Source organism: Merops nubicus, unplaced genomic scaffold (genome assembly GCF_000691845.1).
Source record: "Merops nubicus isolate BGI_N331 unplaced genomic scaffold, ASM69184v1 scaffold12384, whole genome shotgun sequence".
In the NCBI taxonomy this organism is placed as follows: Eukaryota; Metazoa; Chordata; class Aves; order Coraciiformes; family Meropidae; genus Merops; species Merops nubicus.
Window position 1 is genome coordinate 37938 of NW_008606268.1, and position 19131 is coordinate 57068.

Genomic DNA, 19131 nt, shown 5'->3' on the forward strand with positions numbered 1-19131 from the left:
ATCATAGAAAAGGATGTTTATGGTAATTCACATGATACAGTAAATGTATGTAAAGCCCTACTGCAACATCAAAATCTATAACAAGAAAATCCATGGCAATAATGCTGCTGTTAAACAACATCAATTACCGACTTGTTTGAGAAATCATGGGGTTTTAAAGTGTATTAATTTTTCATATGCAGTTGTAGCTATAACTTAACATATATCTGTGCTTTATTGTGGAATCGCTCAAAAATGGGAACATTACACAAAAGTTCCTAATGCAGTCTTTCCCAAGTCTATCCATTTTCAAACCTCAAGCTTAAACAATGGAGTCAGAGGAGCCTGTTGTCCATGTTAGGTTCGGGTTTGTTGCCTGCGATGGTTCTCTCCCTGTGCAGTTCAGGAGGGTTCCTGTTTGCCACCCTTTTATTTAATGTGTATATCAAGCCATAGAGAAGGTTTAGTGAAGTGACATTGATTGAAGTGTTTTCAATATGTCGAAACTCAGCTTTATAACTCTCAGCTGATTTAGCTTGAGCAGTTGATTGCATTATTCAGTGTTTGTGGGAGACTGGGGCATGCTCGAGAGCATGCTGAGCAAAAGTCAATCCAGACAAGATAGGAGTAATGCTGAGATCATTAGAGGAAACATCCAGAGGCTACAGCAAGGGAATTATCAGTCCTTCCAGCTGAGGGGTGTAGTTCCATTCCAGGCTGTTGCTGCAACAGCAGATAAGAGCCAGAAGCCTACACCCCCTTTATTTTCTGAATGCAGGCCTTGCTAAGACTATCGATGCTTTATATTTCAAGATTAACCTACTGCCACTGAATGCTCTATGACTGGGTCTTAAATCTGTCCAAATACTGTCAGTGGTGACAAACTTCACAGCTTGAATGCCACAAAGTGCCTCATTGTGGAATTAAAAAGGCAGCCAGCCCATACCCCTGGTTTCGGTACACTGGGATGGAGAGCAAGAGGATGCTGGCAGTTTATCTGAACACTGTGGTTGCATGCGCTTGGAGCTCTTGCCCTGGGGTCATCTTTAACAGCCAGAGTCTCTTAACTTCAGCACAAACTTGAAGAGCTTGTTTTTTCTCCTTAACTTTGCAAGAATTGAGGAAAGGATGAATATTGGGTTTCTAGGTGCTACTGGGTTTCTTTTTTATTATTCTGCTTAAGTTTATGTTGCTGCCAAGAGCAGTGTTCTGGGAAGGTCAGTTGATTGCTGCTGTTGTGTAGGAGGTAAATTTTAAACACTGCTAGGAATACCTGCAGTAGGTGGTTTTACATGAAGGTGATGCAGATCTCAAACATATAAATAAACAAAATATTATTTTCCTATATTCTGGGTATATTTAAACTTAGATGAATTTCCCTGCTTACATTTATGCACTCTTTTGATATCCAGAAAAGTTTTGTGCCCATAGGGAGACCAGATTATTGGAGTCCATATCCACATTTCTTGAGCATGCTTTTTTTTTTTTTTTTTAATGGCTACACTTTTGTCATTTCTTATTCCAGGCTAAAAATTTGCATTTATCTTGGGTTAGAATTGAACAAATTTATCAGCCAGAAAATTCATAAGAGCTTATTATATTTTTTTTTTCTAGAAACAGAAAGTTTAACCTGGAAATGCAAACTTAATCTTCACTTTACAATAAAATTTCATGCATTCAAATCCATAGTTTTATTTACTTGAGCAACTTTACTCACAGAATATAATTTACATTTTCTTTTCCATTCTAACACTATGGTTGGAGAAAACTCTAAGTACACGAAAGACAGAGTAAGAACATATTTGAGAGTAAAGTTTTAAAACTATAAAGCAAAGGTTGTCCATCTTACAACTTCTTTCTCATGCCCCTCTCTTCAGTACTAAAAGTGATGCTTTGCTACCATTATAAGAATTGTTCTTGTTGTGTATTGGGAATTGCATACCTGTAGATACATAAGCTCTGTCTTGTCATGTTTGTTTAATTGCTTTTGGGCCTTTTTTTTTTTAATTCTTCTTGGATTCCTCCTTTAACACAGTTTAAAAAAAATTACTGCCAGAAAGAGCAAGGATTTAATGAGGTTTAAATTCCAAAAGATGACAGTTTCTACAGAAAGAGTTCAACAGATATCAAGCTTTGCTCAGAATCTGTCTGACAATCGAATTCATGCAGAGGAGAGACTTGCTTCTTTGTCAGACATCCTCCATGTGTAGCTTGCTTCAGTTACATTCCAGGGTTCACATTCTCACCGTGCCTCTTCCTTATGTGTTTTCCTGTATTTTAAGAAATCTTTTGTCAGCCAGTGATTTCTGCTCTTAAGATGAGCTTTTGTCACAGGCAGTGGATCATCTGTACTTTGTTTTTTTCAGGATACGCTGGATTACTTCCCATTTCTGCTGTAGATGTTGGAGCACAAGATCGCCTATATTCATGCTTTTCTATCTATAAAACGAGTTCACAGTGTGCTAGCTGGTATTCAAAAGCACGACATTAGTGCCTGTTTCAAAATAATGTGACTTAATAGCATAATTGAGGATATAGTATTTGCATTCAGCATGCGTGTTTACAGTGAAGTGTCTTGATATAGCTAAGCTCTCTTGGACAGAAACATTAAGTGCAACAAAGAAAACATTTTTTTCAAAGTGATGGAAATGATAGTTGTTTATTTTAAGAGATCTTATGTAAATGTAGCTGGGGGAGGGAAAGCAAACCAGCATTTCTAGCCAATTCGTGCCCGCACACATGTATCTCTTCTGCCTAGAGCTTTCCCCTTTGGTGCCATTAGCATTTTCATTTCAAAAAACGACAGTCTGCAGTGGAAGCAGTAAAAATGTTCAACCTGTGGTTTAAATTATTGATTTTTTTGAATATTGAAGCTGTATTTCAAATGGATTTTGTTCGAGTTACTTCTGGGCAGAGGGTTCCAGAGGTAATTTGATATCTAAAAGCCTGTGTGTTTCAAAGCCATTTCAGTCTTTTGAGTTCCTTCAGTTGATCAGCTGATTGGGTAAAATACCTTATTGTCTTCTGAATTGCAGGCAATAGATAAACTGCAGCTCAAGGTTAGCAGGTACACTAGCATACAATGCTCTTGGTGATTTATTATGTGTACTGAGTGTCCAATCAAATGACAAAAATAGCTCATTTATTTTTAATGTGGTAACTTATCTTCACTTAAAAAAGAAAAAAATCTTTAGAGATGCTAGTATTCACAGTTTAGATGAGGGGAGCTCTGTTATCTGTATCACTAGATAATGATGTGTAATTAAAAATAGGTGAGTTCATGATATAGAATCCAGTATGTGTAAATAAAAAGTAGATGCAAATGTTTTCACAGATAAATTGTGTTAGATTAATACAGAACAGAATAGCTGCAGTGAGAGAGAAGTCACTTTTTAAAGAGCTGCAATATAAGCAGCACTCATGTTTATATATGACTACTTTCAGAAAGGTCTGGGTTGTTGATGGTTCTACCCGTATGATGTGTAGGAAGTTAGCAATTCTCAGCATCCTTCTATTCACAAAAAAAAAAAGGTATTACTTTAATAAGGCTCAGATTTGGCAGTGGAACCATATTGCAATGCATATTTGAGTTCATGGGAATGGTGAAAATGAAATGAATTGCAGGAATGGGCCTGGTTAAGAACTGTTATTACCACTGGTGCCACTAAATATCATAGAATAATGGGACGATTCAAATTTAAAACAGGGTTGTGGGGTTTTTTTTTTCCCTTAAGGACTCTGTGAGTTAAAAAGTAGCAAAATAAAAGAATATTTCACTAAAGTATGAATTATACAACTTCAAAATTATGCAACGTATTTTGCAAATATGCATATATAATGCATATATGTTTATATGAAATTAAAATATATGAAGAGAAATCATGAAAAGATGTGGCATACAGAGCTTATGTAATACCCAATTGGTTTCCCTCCTACAATAACTCTAGTTCCTGTGATTGTAGTTTAAGAATTTGTCAAAAAAATATGTTGATATTCTTGAGATACTGCACTTCAGTGTTTTGCATTGTAGTTTGCAAAACAGTGTTTCAGTACCGTGAGGTTTAAAATTTCTGCTGTATCACTGTGTACAAAAAATAGTCTTACCCTTGCTGGTTCTGGATGTGCAGCAAAGAATCCTGCCCTGCCCTGTACTGGTTGCACACACCAGTGTTAACTAGGGGAAGGTTGTCCAAGATAAGCACAAAAACACATCCCTGCTGCCTCCAAAAGCAGAAACATGCAATCCACACCTCCTAATACTTTCTTGTTTTGCACATTAAGATAAATGAGCCTTTGCTGTACTGTATAGATTAATCTCCATACCTGCGGATTCAATTGTGGGCTGAGAAGAGAGTATTGGTAATTTATGTCAGTTTGGAGGAAAACTGTGTCTCTGTGCTGTGGAGTCTTTGTGGTCCTAATATAGACATGGCTTCATTGCTCTTCATGTGAGACTGGTCATGGGATCTGGCATGTGTCAGTATTGGGTATATCCTGTTCCTCAGTGAGGTTTTTGCAGTGAGCTGGGCTATAAATTCCACACTTCTGTCATAGAAAAAGGAAAGACATTCCCTCTGTCCTGTTTATCACTAATACAATTATTTCTAATCAGGGATTTCTTGTGGGGTGAAAAAACTGATGTCCCCTTATACAACTTATGCATGACTTCTTATGTTTAGCATTAGAAGGCTTTTGAATCCTTATCCTCATTTTATATTGATATTCTGTTGAAATAAACTGAGACCCTGCAGGTCAGGCTGCCCTCTCTAGCCAAGGACAGATTTATTCTCAGTATTTCAATTTTGAGCAGGAAGCCTTTTATAGCACGTCTCAGCTGGCTCTGCCATTAGAAGTGCCAGAGATCTAGCCACAGCCATCGTGTTCTTTCTTACACCCCTGTGCCCGTAGTAGTGGGAACATTTACAACAGATTCCCTAAATTAAACCCTAACTCAATTGTAGTCTCTAACAATCACCTTCCTATTGATTTCAAGGGGAACAGACTTCATGTCTACTGTATCTACGTGTGCCTGCTAGATCCTCCAATGAGCATATCTACCTAACTGCCAGACCTGGGCAATGACTCCAAAGAGTGCTGTGGGGATTGGGTCCTATCGTACATCTAATGAGAAAGAACATGGCTAGCTCAGAATTTTTTTATTTTTTTTTTTTGTCCTTAGTGGTAAACAAGAGCATTGTCTTGCTAGGAATTTCCGTGGATCATGGCTACTTTCAGTTCCTACAAGAATATTTTAATGAACTTTGCCTTTTTTGCTTTATAAAATTTGTGCTTTATGTCCTCCAGGGCTGATTTTTAAAAGCCCATAGAACATGTAATTTTTCCTGGGCATTTAAAAAAATTAATATGCAATGTTTAACTGACTGCTATGAAAACTTCAGGTGAGCCAAGAGGAAAACTAGACTTGAGATTAGGGCCTCTGTGTCTGCCACAAGTGGATGGGAATCAGAGCTTATCCTTTGGCATGAAAATTATGTGTATGCTTCAGCACTTCTCTACATGGATTCCTGTCTTTCGGAGAAGTTAAAACGTGTGCAAACACCGAATGTTTATTTATTAAGAACTTGGTCTGGAAAGCTAGAATCAGCCCAGCAGGCTGGAAATCTCCCTTTTGAGACTCTGGAGAGGAAAAAAACATCTTTCTCTAGATCATGGAGCCTGTTTGTGGTGCGTCTTGTGATGACTGATGGCAGATCTAGACATGCTGGCTCTAGCCTTAGCACAGCCCACCCAGAATCTCTATTCCCAAAGATCCTTCCCAGGATGTATACCTGATGCTACAAGTTCAGTCTCAGCTTTCTTGCCAGAGCTGTGCTGCATCCTCACCAGCCATAACATGCTAGGAGACTTCATTCCATGATTCAGGGAGTCAGGAAAAACTGAAAAAAAAAAAAAAAAATTTAGTCATTATAAAAATGGTAACTAAGTCAGGATAATAGTTTAATTTAGAGTGGAAGATTTGAGATTCTTTGCAGGTTGATTTGTAGGAAAGTAATTTCAAAAGAGTTTTGCTAGTTATTTGGGTTTTGTTGTTCAGTTTAAGTCTCTTCTATTTCAATGACTTTTATGTCTGAAAATAAAATCTAACATTTTTCATGTGATACTTTTATGTGTGTCCTCATTCCAGTAGCCAATACAAAGATGAAAATTACTAGTTCTATTTCATGGATTTTAAGTAGATGAGACCTCTAGGAAAAATCAGAATTATTTTAAAAAGCCTGTCTAAAATTTAGTGCTGAATTAAAATGGTTTGAATCTGTTACAGGATGTTAAAGTGATGAGTTAAAATTCATAGGGCCTGCTATTTTCATGGTTTGTTTTCTTACACAATTATTTTATGCAGATCTGTGTGTAACCAGGCTCTGAGGATAGTGAGTGGCTCAGCCTTGCGATCCCTGCTCATGTGAAAGACCCTTTGGCTTCAACAGGACTTTTGCATAGGAAGAGATAAAAGGAGTATGTTCAAAACAAAGTTGACATTGAAGAGCTCAGGTTATCAAAATAGAAGTGCTGTGGATAGATTATCATTGGAATGTGAAACAAAATAATCCCCTAGATACTGAAACCCTTCCACTGTCCCTGTACCTCTTTATCTATGACTTGAAATTTTTTAGTGCCACCTGGAGAACTGATACTTTGAAAATTATATTACTAGCTATTTAAATAGCTTCTCAAATAGAATTTATATAATTTCCTTGAATTTCTCCCCCCTAAATATACAGAAATGCTAATCAAAGCTTATGGTATTTAAGTATTCTTAATCCTAATGGAAAAAGAAAATGCTGCAGGTAGGTACAAGATGTACCTCAGTATTTGTAATTCATTCCCAGAAGAAAATTTAAATATATGCTTCAAGGGAGTAATGTGATTCTCCTCCTAATTCCTTAATCCAACAATAAAAATATTTTGGATTTTACATAAATTTAAATATAACTTGGATGATCTGTAACTCCACTGTGTTGATTCTTTGTGCAGGGGTTTTAACAAGTCTTTAAATAAGATTGTGGTTAACGGATTTTTCTTCTTGATTATTGAAGAAATCATATTTTTCTCCCCTTAAAGGGAAGCATCTATTCTCTCCTCCTCGGAGAATATAATAGTCTTGACTGACTTACAGCGATCCTGAGGAAAATATTTTAGTGATGGTTCACAATTTGCTAATGGAATTTTACAAAACAGCCTCTAGGAACAGCTAGAAATACATTGATTATATGGCTTCCCTATGAGAAAACAGTAATTAAAATTATACCACAGATTCTATCAGGCCATGTTAATATTTAATTAGGCAATAAGTGAGCTTGGTACAGGTGTCCGGAGTTGTTGACAGGAGCGTTGCTAATCCGTGTAGTATTGTCTCTTAAATAAATAGTATCCTCCTTGCTTTTTTCAAGTGTGAAGTTATGTGCTTAATTAGCAGACATTAGAACTCCAATGTTAGAATATTTGTTTGTTTGTGTGTCGATACATTGAGTGCAAAATCCTAGATGTTGTGGGCTTTAAAGCACTCATTTTCTTATTGTTTGCTGTTTCTGTCAGGGATTTAGTAAACATTATGAGACTACATGCAGTTCTCTCCCATTTTTTATCTAGAGGAGCTCATTCTGTGGCATTTTGTGTCTTGGCTTTTAGTTTGTGCATTTAAGAACCTGCCTGTTACTGACATTGCTATACTGCCTTCTTACATTTTGTTTAGCAATTACAGAGTCTTTAGGTCTTTAGTATTTTGTTTAGCAATTAGAAAACAGTGTTATATTAAAAAAAAAGTTATCTCTAAAGGTGGTGTTTCAAAAATGGTATGTTGGTCTCCTCTTCAAGTACAAGAAGAGAATGCATTTTTATTCTCCTTGTAAACTTAACTCCTTTAGTGACTCTCCTAGTGACTTCCTGCTGCAAACATGTAATGAATTCTTCCTTCTCTTTCTTGGGTCTTACCTATATTTTTTCTCATTGGGTCTTATCTATGTTGTTTCTTGCCTGGTCTTCTGAGACTTATACTTTTCAAACAGCCTTTTCCTTCCCATTTCATGGAACTATTTAACAGTACTTGTCTAGAATGAAGCCTTATGAATTGCTACTCCTTTATTCAGTCAGTTGAGTACATTTCACAAGAAGTTTTGATTACTGGTTTGGTCATGACATTCTCCAACAGCTGAAAATGGACTAATGTTTTTACATGCCTGTAAAGTAATTGATCTCTTAAAGCAAGCTAAATTGTTATCTAAATCCACTGGCTAAGGTACTAATACTAATAATACTAGTGGTAAGTATTATAAATTTGAGTAGTATATTTTAATTATTACGCATTAATTTTCCACATTTGTGAATGTACACAGGTCCTTAGAAACCCTGCACAGAAATTCCACTTTAGGATCCAGATCAAAAGCTGCAAACCATGTAGCTATTTTATTTATCCATGTACTCCTATTTCATTCCACTCTGTTCCCCTTAAATCATTAGTATTGCAATGTTTTTCTTGCAGTGGAATAATAGAATCCAGTTTCATCATGTTGACCACTTGTGAGTACCTGCTCTGGGTTGTTATCCAGAAGTGCCCTGTCGATAGTTTAGAGAACATAAGTGAGTTACAGAAACTGAGTTTAGGTTTTTTGATAAATCTCATCAGGTACTTCAAGCTACAGCAATAATGGCTTGCTGATGCAAGATAGAACTTGCAGGAGAGTAAAACTGAGTTTTTGCATAGTTTCAAGACATTCAGTCCTAGTACTTCAGTGATTATCTGTGCTGTTACGATATAGGAGTTTGTTTCATTGTAGATAGGCTCAAGCATCTCACTTCACATAGTCTGAAGCAGTGATTTCTGAAAGATCTGGTTTCTTAAGAGATCCCAGTACAGTCCATACAATACAATGAATTGCTTTAGCTGTATTCCTGGAGCTGAGGTTACTTAAAGTTCTAAATATGATGCTTGTTATTTTGAATTTTGTGCCTGAATTAAAATGGCAGGATTGACGATCCATTGCTGATTTCTTCATAAGTGACTGTTTGTCATTGGGTTTCTCCTGGGAGGCACAGAGCACAGTCCAGAAAAAAATGCTGCACTGTGAAAACTCTGGTTGCTTAATTAAATGGAAAACTAAAAACCTTCACACAAAACACCATTTGAACTTCTGTGCCAAGGAAATTTTTTTTTTAGGCTGGAAATTTTATTGTTTCTTAAAAAGTTGTGGATAGAAAATTTCCAAAGAAGTTACTACTAGATGTTCTTACTTTTTTTTTTTTTTTCCTGCCATTCCATATTCTTGTTTTTATTTTCTTCTGTAGCTAAAGAACATCTGCTCTTCTTCCTTTTTTTTTTTTTTTTTGTTCTGCTACAGCTTGTATGCTGTTTGTTTCCAAACATTGCAAAAGCTTGCTCTTGGAGTAGAGAAGTTATGTTTGTTTCTAAAAATAAAACCACAAACCAAACCGCCGTACCCCCAAAACCAAATGAACGAAAAGAACAACACACAACCAATACCTGAGTAATCTGCTGATCACCTTCAGATTTCTTTTTTTGCAGAAGTCTGGGATGCTTAAAAATGACTTTATGTGCTCAAACATGACTTTATGTGCTCGTTGCCCCTCACTGAAAATGAATTAATGTTTTGAGACAATTACTGAACATTTTTCTCATCAGTCAGCTTAAGCAGCAATTCATAAATTAGGAAGTTCACTATATCCAAATGCTGAGATCTAAGAATCACACAATGCAAAAATGTCCAAAGGTGAGTGTCTGAATACAGATACAACTTTTTCTCAAGAACTATAAGTCTGCTTCTCTCTTCTTCGATGGATATAGTTTTTGACCACAGTGCAGCTGGACAGTAGAAATTTAATTATGTCCTACTGTTTAAACCTTTATCAGAAAACTGAGAAATGTGTGCTCACACTGAACATTAGCAAGAAATCTTTCAAATGTCCATCAGTTGTTTTTTTTTCTTTCTCTCCTCTCCCTCCTTCACTTTCCTGTCTCTCCCAGAGAAACTGATATAAAGCTGGTGAAAATTTGGATTTGCTCACAAAGCATCTTTTGTTCAAACACTAATTTTAACCTTATGATAAAGATTGCTTTTTTGTATTCCGTTGAATGTGATATCTAATAATTGTTTGTCAAGGCAAAGTGCTGTAGGACATAATACATTTTTAAAATTATCTTTTGTAATTACAGTACAAATTTCTGTACGTTCTAATGTGTGGAAAACAAGCAAATATGACAAAAATAAGAAAAAATACTAAATGTTTTAAAGTGCTATGACTTTGTATTATGTTTTTTTTTAAAGTGCTCAAGCAAATGTAGTTGTAAACAAATATCAAAACAATTTTCTTATAAAATGTGTAACTCAACTAGAAAATACATATTTGTACATTTGGCATAAACGTTATAGTTACTTTTCCATATTTTTGTGCTTTTATTCATAATTTGAACTGCTCTGTATTTTAATCTTCTGATTTAATACTTTAGGGAGCTTTAGTTTATAAAATTAGGACTTGTAGTCAAACTATCATGTATAAATTAACAAAGATTGGAGGACTGCTGTTGTTTTAAGAAGCGCAGGAGAACATTTTAACTTGATTTGCAATGGGAATGGGATTGTCCCAAGATTATTCTAAAGGTAAAAAGAGTAAACATTTTTTTTTTAAGACTCTAATCTAGTAAGATTATCTAAAGACCTTGAGATTTTGGTGTCTTAATCATGTTATCAGTAGTGATGGCCTACTGTCTGAAAACTGCATTAGTAAGAATGGTGGTGTGCTGAGTCAGCAGCAATGGTAAATGGAAATTGAGTTCAATGTCTGTAGATTTTGAACTTTGTCATGAGTTCTAATGGTTAAATCTTAAAGCACTAATGATGCAGTATAGAAAAACATCAAATACGTGGTAACTAAACCTTTGACTTGTTATTTGTCTTTCATGCAACATGAATGCTCCACAGTTTTTCTCCAAAATCCTGATGTGTTGCTTTATGCCTTATAGGGCTACACTCTTCTGTGCTAACTTACTGATTTGGAAAGCTAGCTTGCCTGCTGGAGCTGTTGGGTTAAATTGGTTTAATAAACACAAATGGGGTAGTTTAATGTTGTAAAAACATTTATGAGGCAATGGTCTATTTTTTAAAAAATAATTCACATAATACAGCCTCTTCAGTCTAGAAATAGAGTAGAATATTCAGGAAGATTTACAAGCACTGTTTGTACTTCAGACTTTCAAAATATAAGATACATACAGAATTGGGTACTTTCATCTTTACAAACACATGACAAGCAGCCATCAAAAGACAGATAAGAATATTTTTTAAAGTATCCTTTTCCATTCTCTAGCATACTAGATCTTGTACATAAAAGCTGAAGAAGTGTAATTTATAAGTAACAGCAAGGATCTTTTACGATATCTCTTCTATATTAGTGGAGAGATCAGAACACTTATGCTTCACATCACCAATGTGAACAATCCTGCAAGGCTGAGGAAATAACAGATTTTAAAATTCAGTTCCTATTTTGGTGAGAGAACTTGAAAAATAATTATTTTAAATCATTTTATCAGTATATGCTATCTGTCTTCAAGAGAAGGAAAGTGATGAAGGAGAAAGAGTGGGCTAGGTCTAGACTTCATTCACAAAAGCAATGGAAAAAAAAGAGGTATCTTTATGTTACTAAATTTCTCGTATGTAGTGATGGAGAGATTAGAGCAGTTTCTGCATGATGGGATGTTCGGAGATAAGTTTTTCTGTCAAGGTGGTTTCAGTTTTTAAAAAATACTCCCATACTCACTAAGTGAAAGAGAAGAAGTGAGAAAGTGACTTTGCTGAGGTTTTGTACTCATTTAGGAAGAGTAAAGTCTGGCCTATTCCTTCACTAAAATAAAATGCTAAATAAAAGTGTTAGAAATTCAGCAGGTGGCATAGTGTCCAACGTAGTGGATAGATCAAACTTCCCTGGGCAGAAATCATAAGCAAATTTACTTACCTTGCTCTATGACCCAGTGAGCCTCGCTATATGTTGTTTGTAAAAATCCTACTCTAGCAGATAAGGTCTTCATGGAAATTAGTCATTAATCTTTATCATTGTACCCGATGGAACGAATGGGTTTGTGTTTACAGAGGCCCTTGCTGCGGATTTAGCTTTCCGCTAAAGGAGCCCGATAAGTTCAGCTGGAAAAAAAAATCTGAGTTTGGGGAAATTGAGGAAAGCAAGTCAGTGCTTTGGGCCTCAGAAGAGGAACCCTGTGGAGGTGACACATCTCAACTCTGATGGAGGAGAAAAGGTGAGGAACAACTTGGAAAGGATGTATGGGAACAGTGCTGTGTGAAGTCGTATTGTTGCTCCAGGTTTCACTTGCCTTTTATGGATGGTTAAATCTCCAGAAGGGGTGATACTAGACACAGTCTGGCTAGACAGATGAGTCACAGAAGAGGCAAATCATCACAAGACCTCGATTGAGAGCTGGCAGGGAGTTACGAGGACATAAGTCTGTGATGCCATTCATATCTATGCGGGTGTGCAAACTGCAGTGAGCTAGATCTCCAGAATGCTTTAACTACTGTGATATTAGGCAGAAAAGGGTGACATCTCCTTCTCCACCATATTTTTACATAGGTGAAAGTGTACATCAAATTGTACAGTAATTAGCAGAAACTGTAAGGAAAACGGAATCGTGATGTAGGGGGTTGATTAAAGCGTTTGGAAAATAAGCTCTCAAAACATTACACTCATACTGAATTTGAAATACTTACAGCCTTTTCAGTACATCTTTGAAAGTCTAGGGAAAAGGAGTGCATCATAATTTGCTTAAATACCTGCATTTTTCAGCTACTATGTTTTGTTGTTCAAGTAAAGAAAATGGGATATTGAATATAGGAAAGTAGAAACTTCCATTTGGCCTTTTTTTACACTACAGTTTACTGTCTACTAACATGAAGTACGCTGTTTTGAGATAACTGACTAAAATTACCTTAATAAGGTGTTTATTTAGATCTCTTCTTCACAAGGAGGCCAGTGTGGCTGCCTTTGTGTTCGTATTGACATTTAGTAGGTAGTAACCCCGGGAATGTACAGATGCATACTCCACTTGGCAAATAAAATGTCCTCCCTCCCTAGAAGAAAGAAAGGTCAAATAAATTAACTTTGGAAAAAGTAGTAGTCTGCTCATTGTGTTAAATCTTTTTCTCACATTTATGAAAAGAAGCTGACAAAGGTCACGAATTCCTATCTGCGTTCATAAGTTAAAGATGAGAAAAGCTTAATTTGAAGTATGCAGTGACTTTCATTGACTTTAGGGGCCAGTGCTGCAAGGCAAGTTCCCTGTGTCTTGTAGAAGCCTCTCAAAGTGAACAAGACACATTAACATGATGTAGTGTGATTAAATGTATTTTTAAAATCCAGAAATCTTATTCAAAACCCTAATTGTGCTGCAGATATTTACACTGCAGAACAGCTGTATTTTCAGGGCTGAATACTTGTACAACAGGTTAATCTATTAATTAAAAGTACAGTTAATTTTTTTTTCCAGATCCCAAAAAATAAATGCCTCTTAAGCAATTTTATTATTTCAAGTGTTCATTAAAATAAAATTAGCTTTAATATTTTGGGAAAAATGGTCAAAAAAGAATGCTTTAAGCTCTACAGATCAGTAGAAATACATCAGAGGTTTGATATGAAAAATCTTGTACGTTTATCCTTTTGGTTCCTTTTATTATATTTGCCTAATATAACTACATTAATTGAATAAGCTTGAGGCTGTGGTATACCTTTTGGAAGACAGATTTAATAAATTCCTTAAACTGGCCTCTTTACACAACATTTTTCTCCAAACTTATTTTTTCTAGGAAACGTGATTATGAAATAAAAATGTGAACCCAGTTAATGAAGAGCTGCCTTCTTGACTCCCCTAAAACAGTAACTCTGAGAGAAAGGTGAACAGCTTGATTAATTTCTACAGGTCATTAACTTCCACGCCAACAGATGACAATGTTAATATTCACAATGTGAATTATTTCTCTGCTGATTAGTTTAGGAGAAGACCACAATGATTGTGCTTATTGAATGATCTAACATTGTGTTGGACACCTCTTTTTGGGTTCCTTAAAATTCAAAATGTCCCTGCTGCCCAAACATAAATGTCTCTCTCTCTCTGCCTAAATATCATGGTTGTGTATTTACATTACTAAAAATCTGTGGCAATTAACTGCAAATGTGGACAGTGTGAAGCAAAACTTTTAAAGTGAACAGTAAGGCATGGACTGATGAAATGATTTGCACCTTTATTTAAATTTAACTGAGTGAAAAATGCCACGTATTTGGGCTTTCTCTTCAAGATGTTGTCTCAAACCTCCCAGCCCATTAGTTGGGACTTAAATAGTTTAGGATTCAATGATCTCATTGCAGAGTTAAAACGTTATTATAGAAAATGGTGCCTGATCAATCCCTTGGATTTTTTTTTTTTTTTTAGCGTGTTAAGTAATTAACCAACAGGAACAGAAATACATGTGTAATGCAAATTAATTCAGGTTCAAGTTACCGGAATACCAGAATTCTTCATAAGCAGAAAAGGGGAACCCAAAAGCAGCAGGATATTGGTGCTTTTTTCAATGCAGCACCGCTTTTTTAGGTGATGTCCTGAGCTAGACATATTTGGGGGATTGATATTATTGTTTCTGTTGTGCTCTCCTGGGGAAAAGAAGCTGCTTTTGAGGCAAAAGAAGAAATTCAGTAGCTGAAATATTCATGACTCACAGTTGGCCCTTGATTCCATTTGTTGTTACTGTTTCTCTTTGCATTAACTCCCCCAAACCCTGTTGTTCTGCTGTAATCTAGTACTGGATACAGTTTCCCCATTCCCCAAGTCATGAATATTTCAGCTGCTGAATTTCAGAATTTGCAAGATTTTCTTACAAAAAAATGAAACTTCTATGGACTATTCTGTTTATCTCTGCCAATGACTATTTTTTTAGTAATTTTTCTATAGCTTTGTCTTTTAGTATGGTCAGATGTAAGCTTTGCTCTCCCTTGGTAGGTCTTTGTTAAAAGTCTTCTATTCTTGGTCTTCAGAGTACATGAAAGCTTTGTGCTGTTCTTCCCAAGGACTGTTTATTGTTCACAACATGTGGGTGTAAAATACTTGATTCATTCTGGTGTTTGGGGGCATTCTTCTATTTTTATACTGACCTCTGCTTTCAACTTCATGTGAGGACCAAACCATCTTATCAGTCACGTCATCTCTCTGTAGCAGTCGGCTTTTTAGAATCAAAAATGTTTTTAAGTTCCAACATTGAAGTGCTTCCTGACAGGCTCCTTGCTCCTAATCCATTGTGGCTTTTTATGCACACAATTATTATCAGTAGTAATAAGGATCTGTATGTAGCTGGGATAAAAGGAAGAGCTGAGATTTCAGAAAAGAAAAAGGAATTATGAGTGCCAGCATTTGGTGGCACAATTCCTACCAACAGGGAAAATCAGTATTCAATTAAAGCGCCAGAAGATGGTCTCTCATAAATTCTGTGGGCTGGAGCACTATCACTATTTCAGCTGCTCTGACCTTTCCTGCTGTTTGGGAGACAGCAGTAACAATTGGTCAGCCACCAGAATTGCCCATCTTGGTGAAAGAACCTGTGATATCGTGTAACATTCACTCCTGAGACTGAAGGATGTGAAGGTGGATAAGCCCAGCCAATAGATTCTTAGCTTGACTCTCTCCCTGTTTAGCTTCATATGTTTAGCTTTAGTTTCATAGACGTGGCAGGAGACTGAAGAGGAAAATGATGGTAAGGCAAGTTCTGTGTGGGTCTTTCACACTCATTTCAAAGCGACAATTTTCGTTTCTGTCACTTGTGTGATTTTGTTCAGTATGTACACAGACAGATTCCTTGAATCATCACATAAGTTATAAATTCCATTTTCTTTCCATGAACTGTGAGTCTCCTTGTGTGGGGGGCTGTCATGTGCTAACAAGACACAGGAGAGGTGCCAGCGTGTCAGTCATTACAAACTCTCTCCATCTAGCTTACTCTGAGCTAGGAGAGGCAAACGAGGAGTGGGATCATAAATAAGGACAGTGCATCTTTCGCAGGAGGAACCAAGACAAAACAAGCAGGATTTCAGAGCTGGGAAGCATATTTGGAAGCAGATGCAGCTTGGTCAGGAAAGATAAAGCAATGCACAGACACAGCAGAGGGGTCCTGTGACACAAAGGCAGTAGGGAGGCTGTGGAAGCCACCATCTGAGGGAGCAGCTGTGTGCTGGCAGGATGGGAGGGGAAGGTCCCTGAGCACCAAAGGGGATCTTGCAAAATCTCAAGGAAGATAGAGGAGTATCTCTTGTGGTCGCTAAAGTGAAGAGTGGCTGCTTCTGAGACAGTTTGCAAGGTCTGTGCAGTACCTGACACAACTTCATGGGATCCTGGACAGAGAAATTGTCACTCAGGTGTTGACAACGTCTCAGCTCTTGGAGACGGGGTCTAAACCAGGAGCCTTTGTTCTTAGAAGAGGGGAGAGATTGCCAGGAGACCCAAAGCAGATACAAAAGCTGCGGACTGTTTTTGCATGGAAGCAGACTGGGGCTTTGTGAGTGTCCTGCAAGTGGTATAGCCTAGGCTGTAATATCTCAGTAATACCTGAGTATTTGAGTTTTCCTGTAGTAAAATGAGAGAGGCAGGAAGAACAACAGACAACACAGCTAGTAAGATAACAAACAGTACTGTAGGTGGCTCCAAGCATTGTCTGGCATACACACGTGCACAAGCCTTTTCCACAAAATGGAAACCATACCACTGAACCCAAAAATAATAATTCCTAACAACAGACAGGCTGTTAGCTCAGGCTTAGTGCCATACTGCTATACCTTCCTTAGCATTGGAGCATGAGGAAATGGGAGCTCATGGTCACTTGCAGCACAGTCAAAGTAACTTGTATCTGTTGGCAAATGGCCACGTGCACCCTGTGCTTGCAGGAGTAAAGTCAGATTGAAATCACTGAGTTTGCACGTTTTCTCATGCTGGAGGATGTGGTAGCACTGGCCTGTGTGTGTGAATAGCTTTCTGGGATGGAGTCAAAGCACAGGCTCCTCTGAGGCAGTTCACAGGGAGCTAGTTACTCAAGAGAATAATACAGAGCAAACTGATGTAAATGGTTTTTCTGCACAAACTGCAATTTTTGTAATTCGTTTTGGGGGTGAGGGGAGTGTATTTCAGTGATTGGCTTTGGTTTGCATAAATGTTCTGAATTATTTTTTTTCTGAAAATATATCTTAACTGCTGAGAGGGACGTGAAGCTTTTGTGAAGAAAGGAAAATTTTGTAATAGAAAAATAGGCATCACTGATGTCCGTGTTCCAGACTTATTAGGCCTGAAAATAAATGAACTGGGGAGATTACTTTGTATGGTTTTTACATATGTAAATGGACATATAATTATCTATCAATATAAAATATTAGTGCATATTTACTGTATAATAATTAATTCAACTTCATAAGCAGATGAAGATTACCTCAAATTTACATACAATGTGAAGAAAAGTCCCTTTATCCTCTGTAACTGCAGCATTTGGCAGATTCAGGAATAAATAATCTTTTGTGGCAAGGGTATGCCTTATCAAACATATGCAGATCAGTGCTAATTAATGCTAATTAAGGTTTCCTGTCTATCTAGTTGGAAAAACGTCCAAATGTTATGAAATCCAGTTAGTATGCCTATTACCCTAATTGTTTTATATGGGATGGTTCTTAATTAAAATATGCAAATTGACTTAATTGCTATATACTAATGGAGGTTCATGTTATCTCACTAAAAATGACAAGATGGTGAGGAGGGGTACTTAAATAATTCTGATACATTTGTAAATAAATGACCTTTACTCACAATTATTTTTAACTGGAAATTGGCAAAAGGAACATTTTGCTATCTATGTTTCTCTTTAGTTTTAAATAATGTCAGAATTTATAGTTCTTTGTTAATATGGATACAGTGACATTGCAGCTTAATTAAAACTACTAAACAAGTCAATATTTTGTGTGTTTATGTTTCAAAATAGTTTGCTAACCTCATGTTGACCTTCAGAAATGTCGTACTTTACAATGTTGGTCTTAATTTTCACTATTTATTTTATTTTATTTTGGTCTCTTTAAGTCATATTATTTAACTTGTGAAGTCTGGTACACTGGTATATTTTTTCTGGTGACTGGACCTGTGATCATGGCTTAATTTTGGAGAGACCGGTGGGCAGGACTTCTTTGCACTTCACCTGCTAGCATAGGACACAGACTTTGATCATCTTTAGGGAGGATAATTCACATGTATACAGTTACATCACTGAGGCCTACATGTTTTTTACACAAAGTCTTGTATGGCCTATACTCAACACAAAAGCATTATTTAAATTATGGTTTTTGATGGAAGTTTTTAGGTGCCCTATGCTGGCATTTTCTTGATAGTTATCATACCATTTCACACACGCAGCAAACACTTTTCTCCTCCGATATGGGGAATCTAATTAGAGAATATGCTAATTTAGAGAACAGGTCTACAGTTGTAGTTTTTACTCATAATAACAGTACATTTTTAAATGATACGTTTAAGTTTATGTTACGTCACAGACATCATTGATACTTGTATGCTTCACTTGCAAAACCAAGCTGAAAGGTTTCACTGTTTTGCAGGATATTGTGACCAATGTTTCTCCAAGAATTGTGCGTGGAATTACCTCAGGTCCTCTGTATGGCCCAGGTCAAGGCTCTTTTCTAAACATTGAACTGATCAGTGAGAAAACAGCAGCATATTGGTGTAAAAGTATTGCTGAGCTGAAGGCTGACTTTCCAAAGCATGTAAGTACCACTCAGTCACAAAGATGAACATACTTATTTACAGTCTCGTTTACAGAGCTGTGAAAACTCACCTATTTAATATTTATTAAATAAAATGCCAGTTGTTTTGCTGACATATGAATATGTTATTAAAAACCAGAAGAGCCCATCCAAATAATCTTTGACAGGAGATTCTGTGAAATGAGTGTTACAGACAACAGTCATTTTTTAGTTAGGCTGATGTTTATATTCAAATAGATAATATCAAGCAAAAGAGTTGATTCCAGTTCTGCTGTTAGGTCTTCTATAAATAATTTTTTATTTAAGATCATGTTTAAAGATGTA

The 19131-nt window shown here is 36.5% G+C and overlaps 1 protein-coding gene across 1 annotated transcript in view; it reads left to right on the plus strand.

The window, feature by feature from the left end:
• Positions 1-19131, plus strand: part of DPYD (dihydropyrimidine dehydrogenase) — a gene marked incomplete at its 3' end in the record, with an annotated part of 141579 nt that overhangs the window by 33959 nt on the left and 88489 nt on the right. The window contains exon 7 of the mRNA XM_008939591.1: positions 18643-18807. Within this exon, the coding sequence (XP_008937839.1) occupies positions 18643-18807 (165 nt within the window). The remainder of the gene's footprint in view (positions 1-18642; positions 18808-19131) is intronic.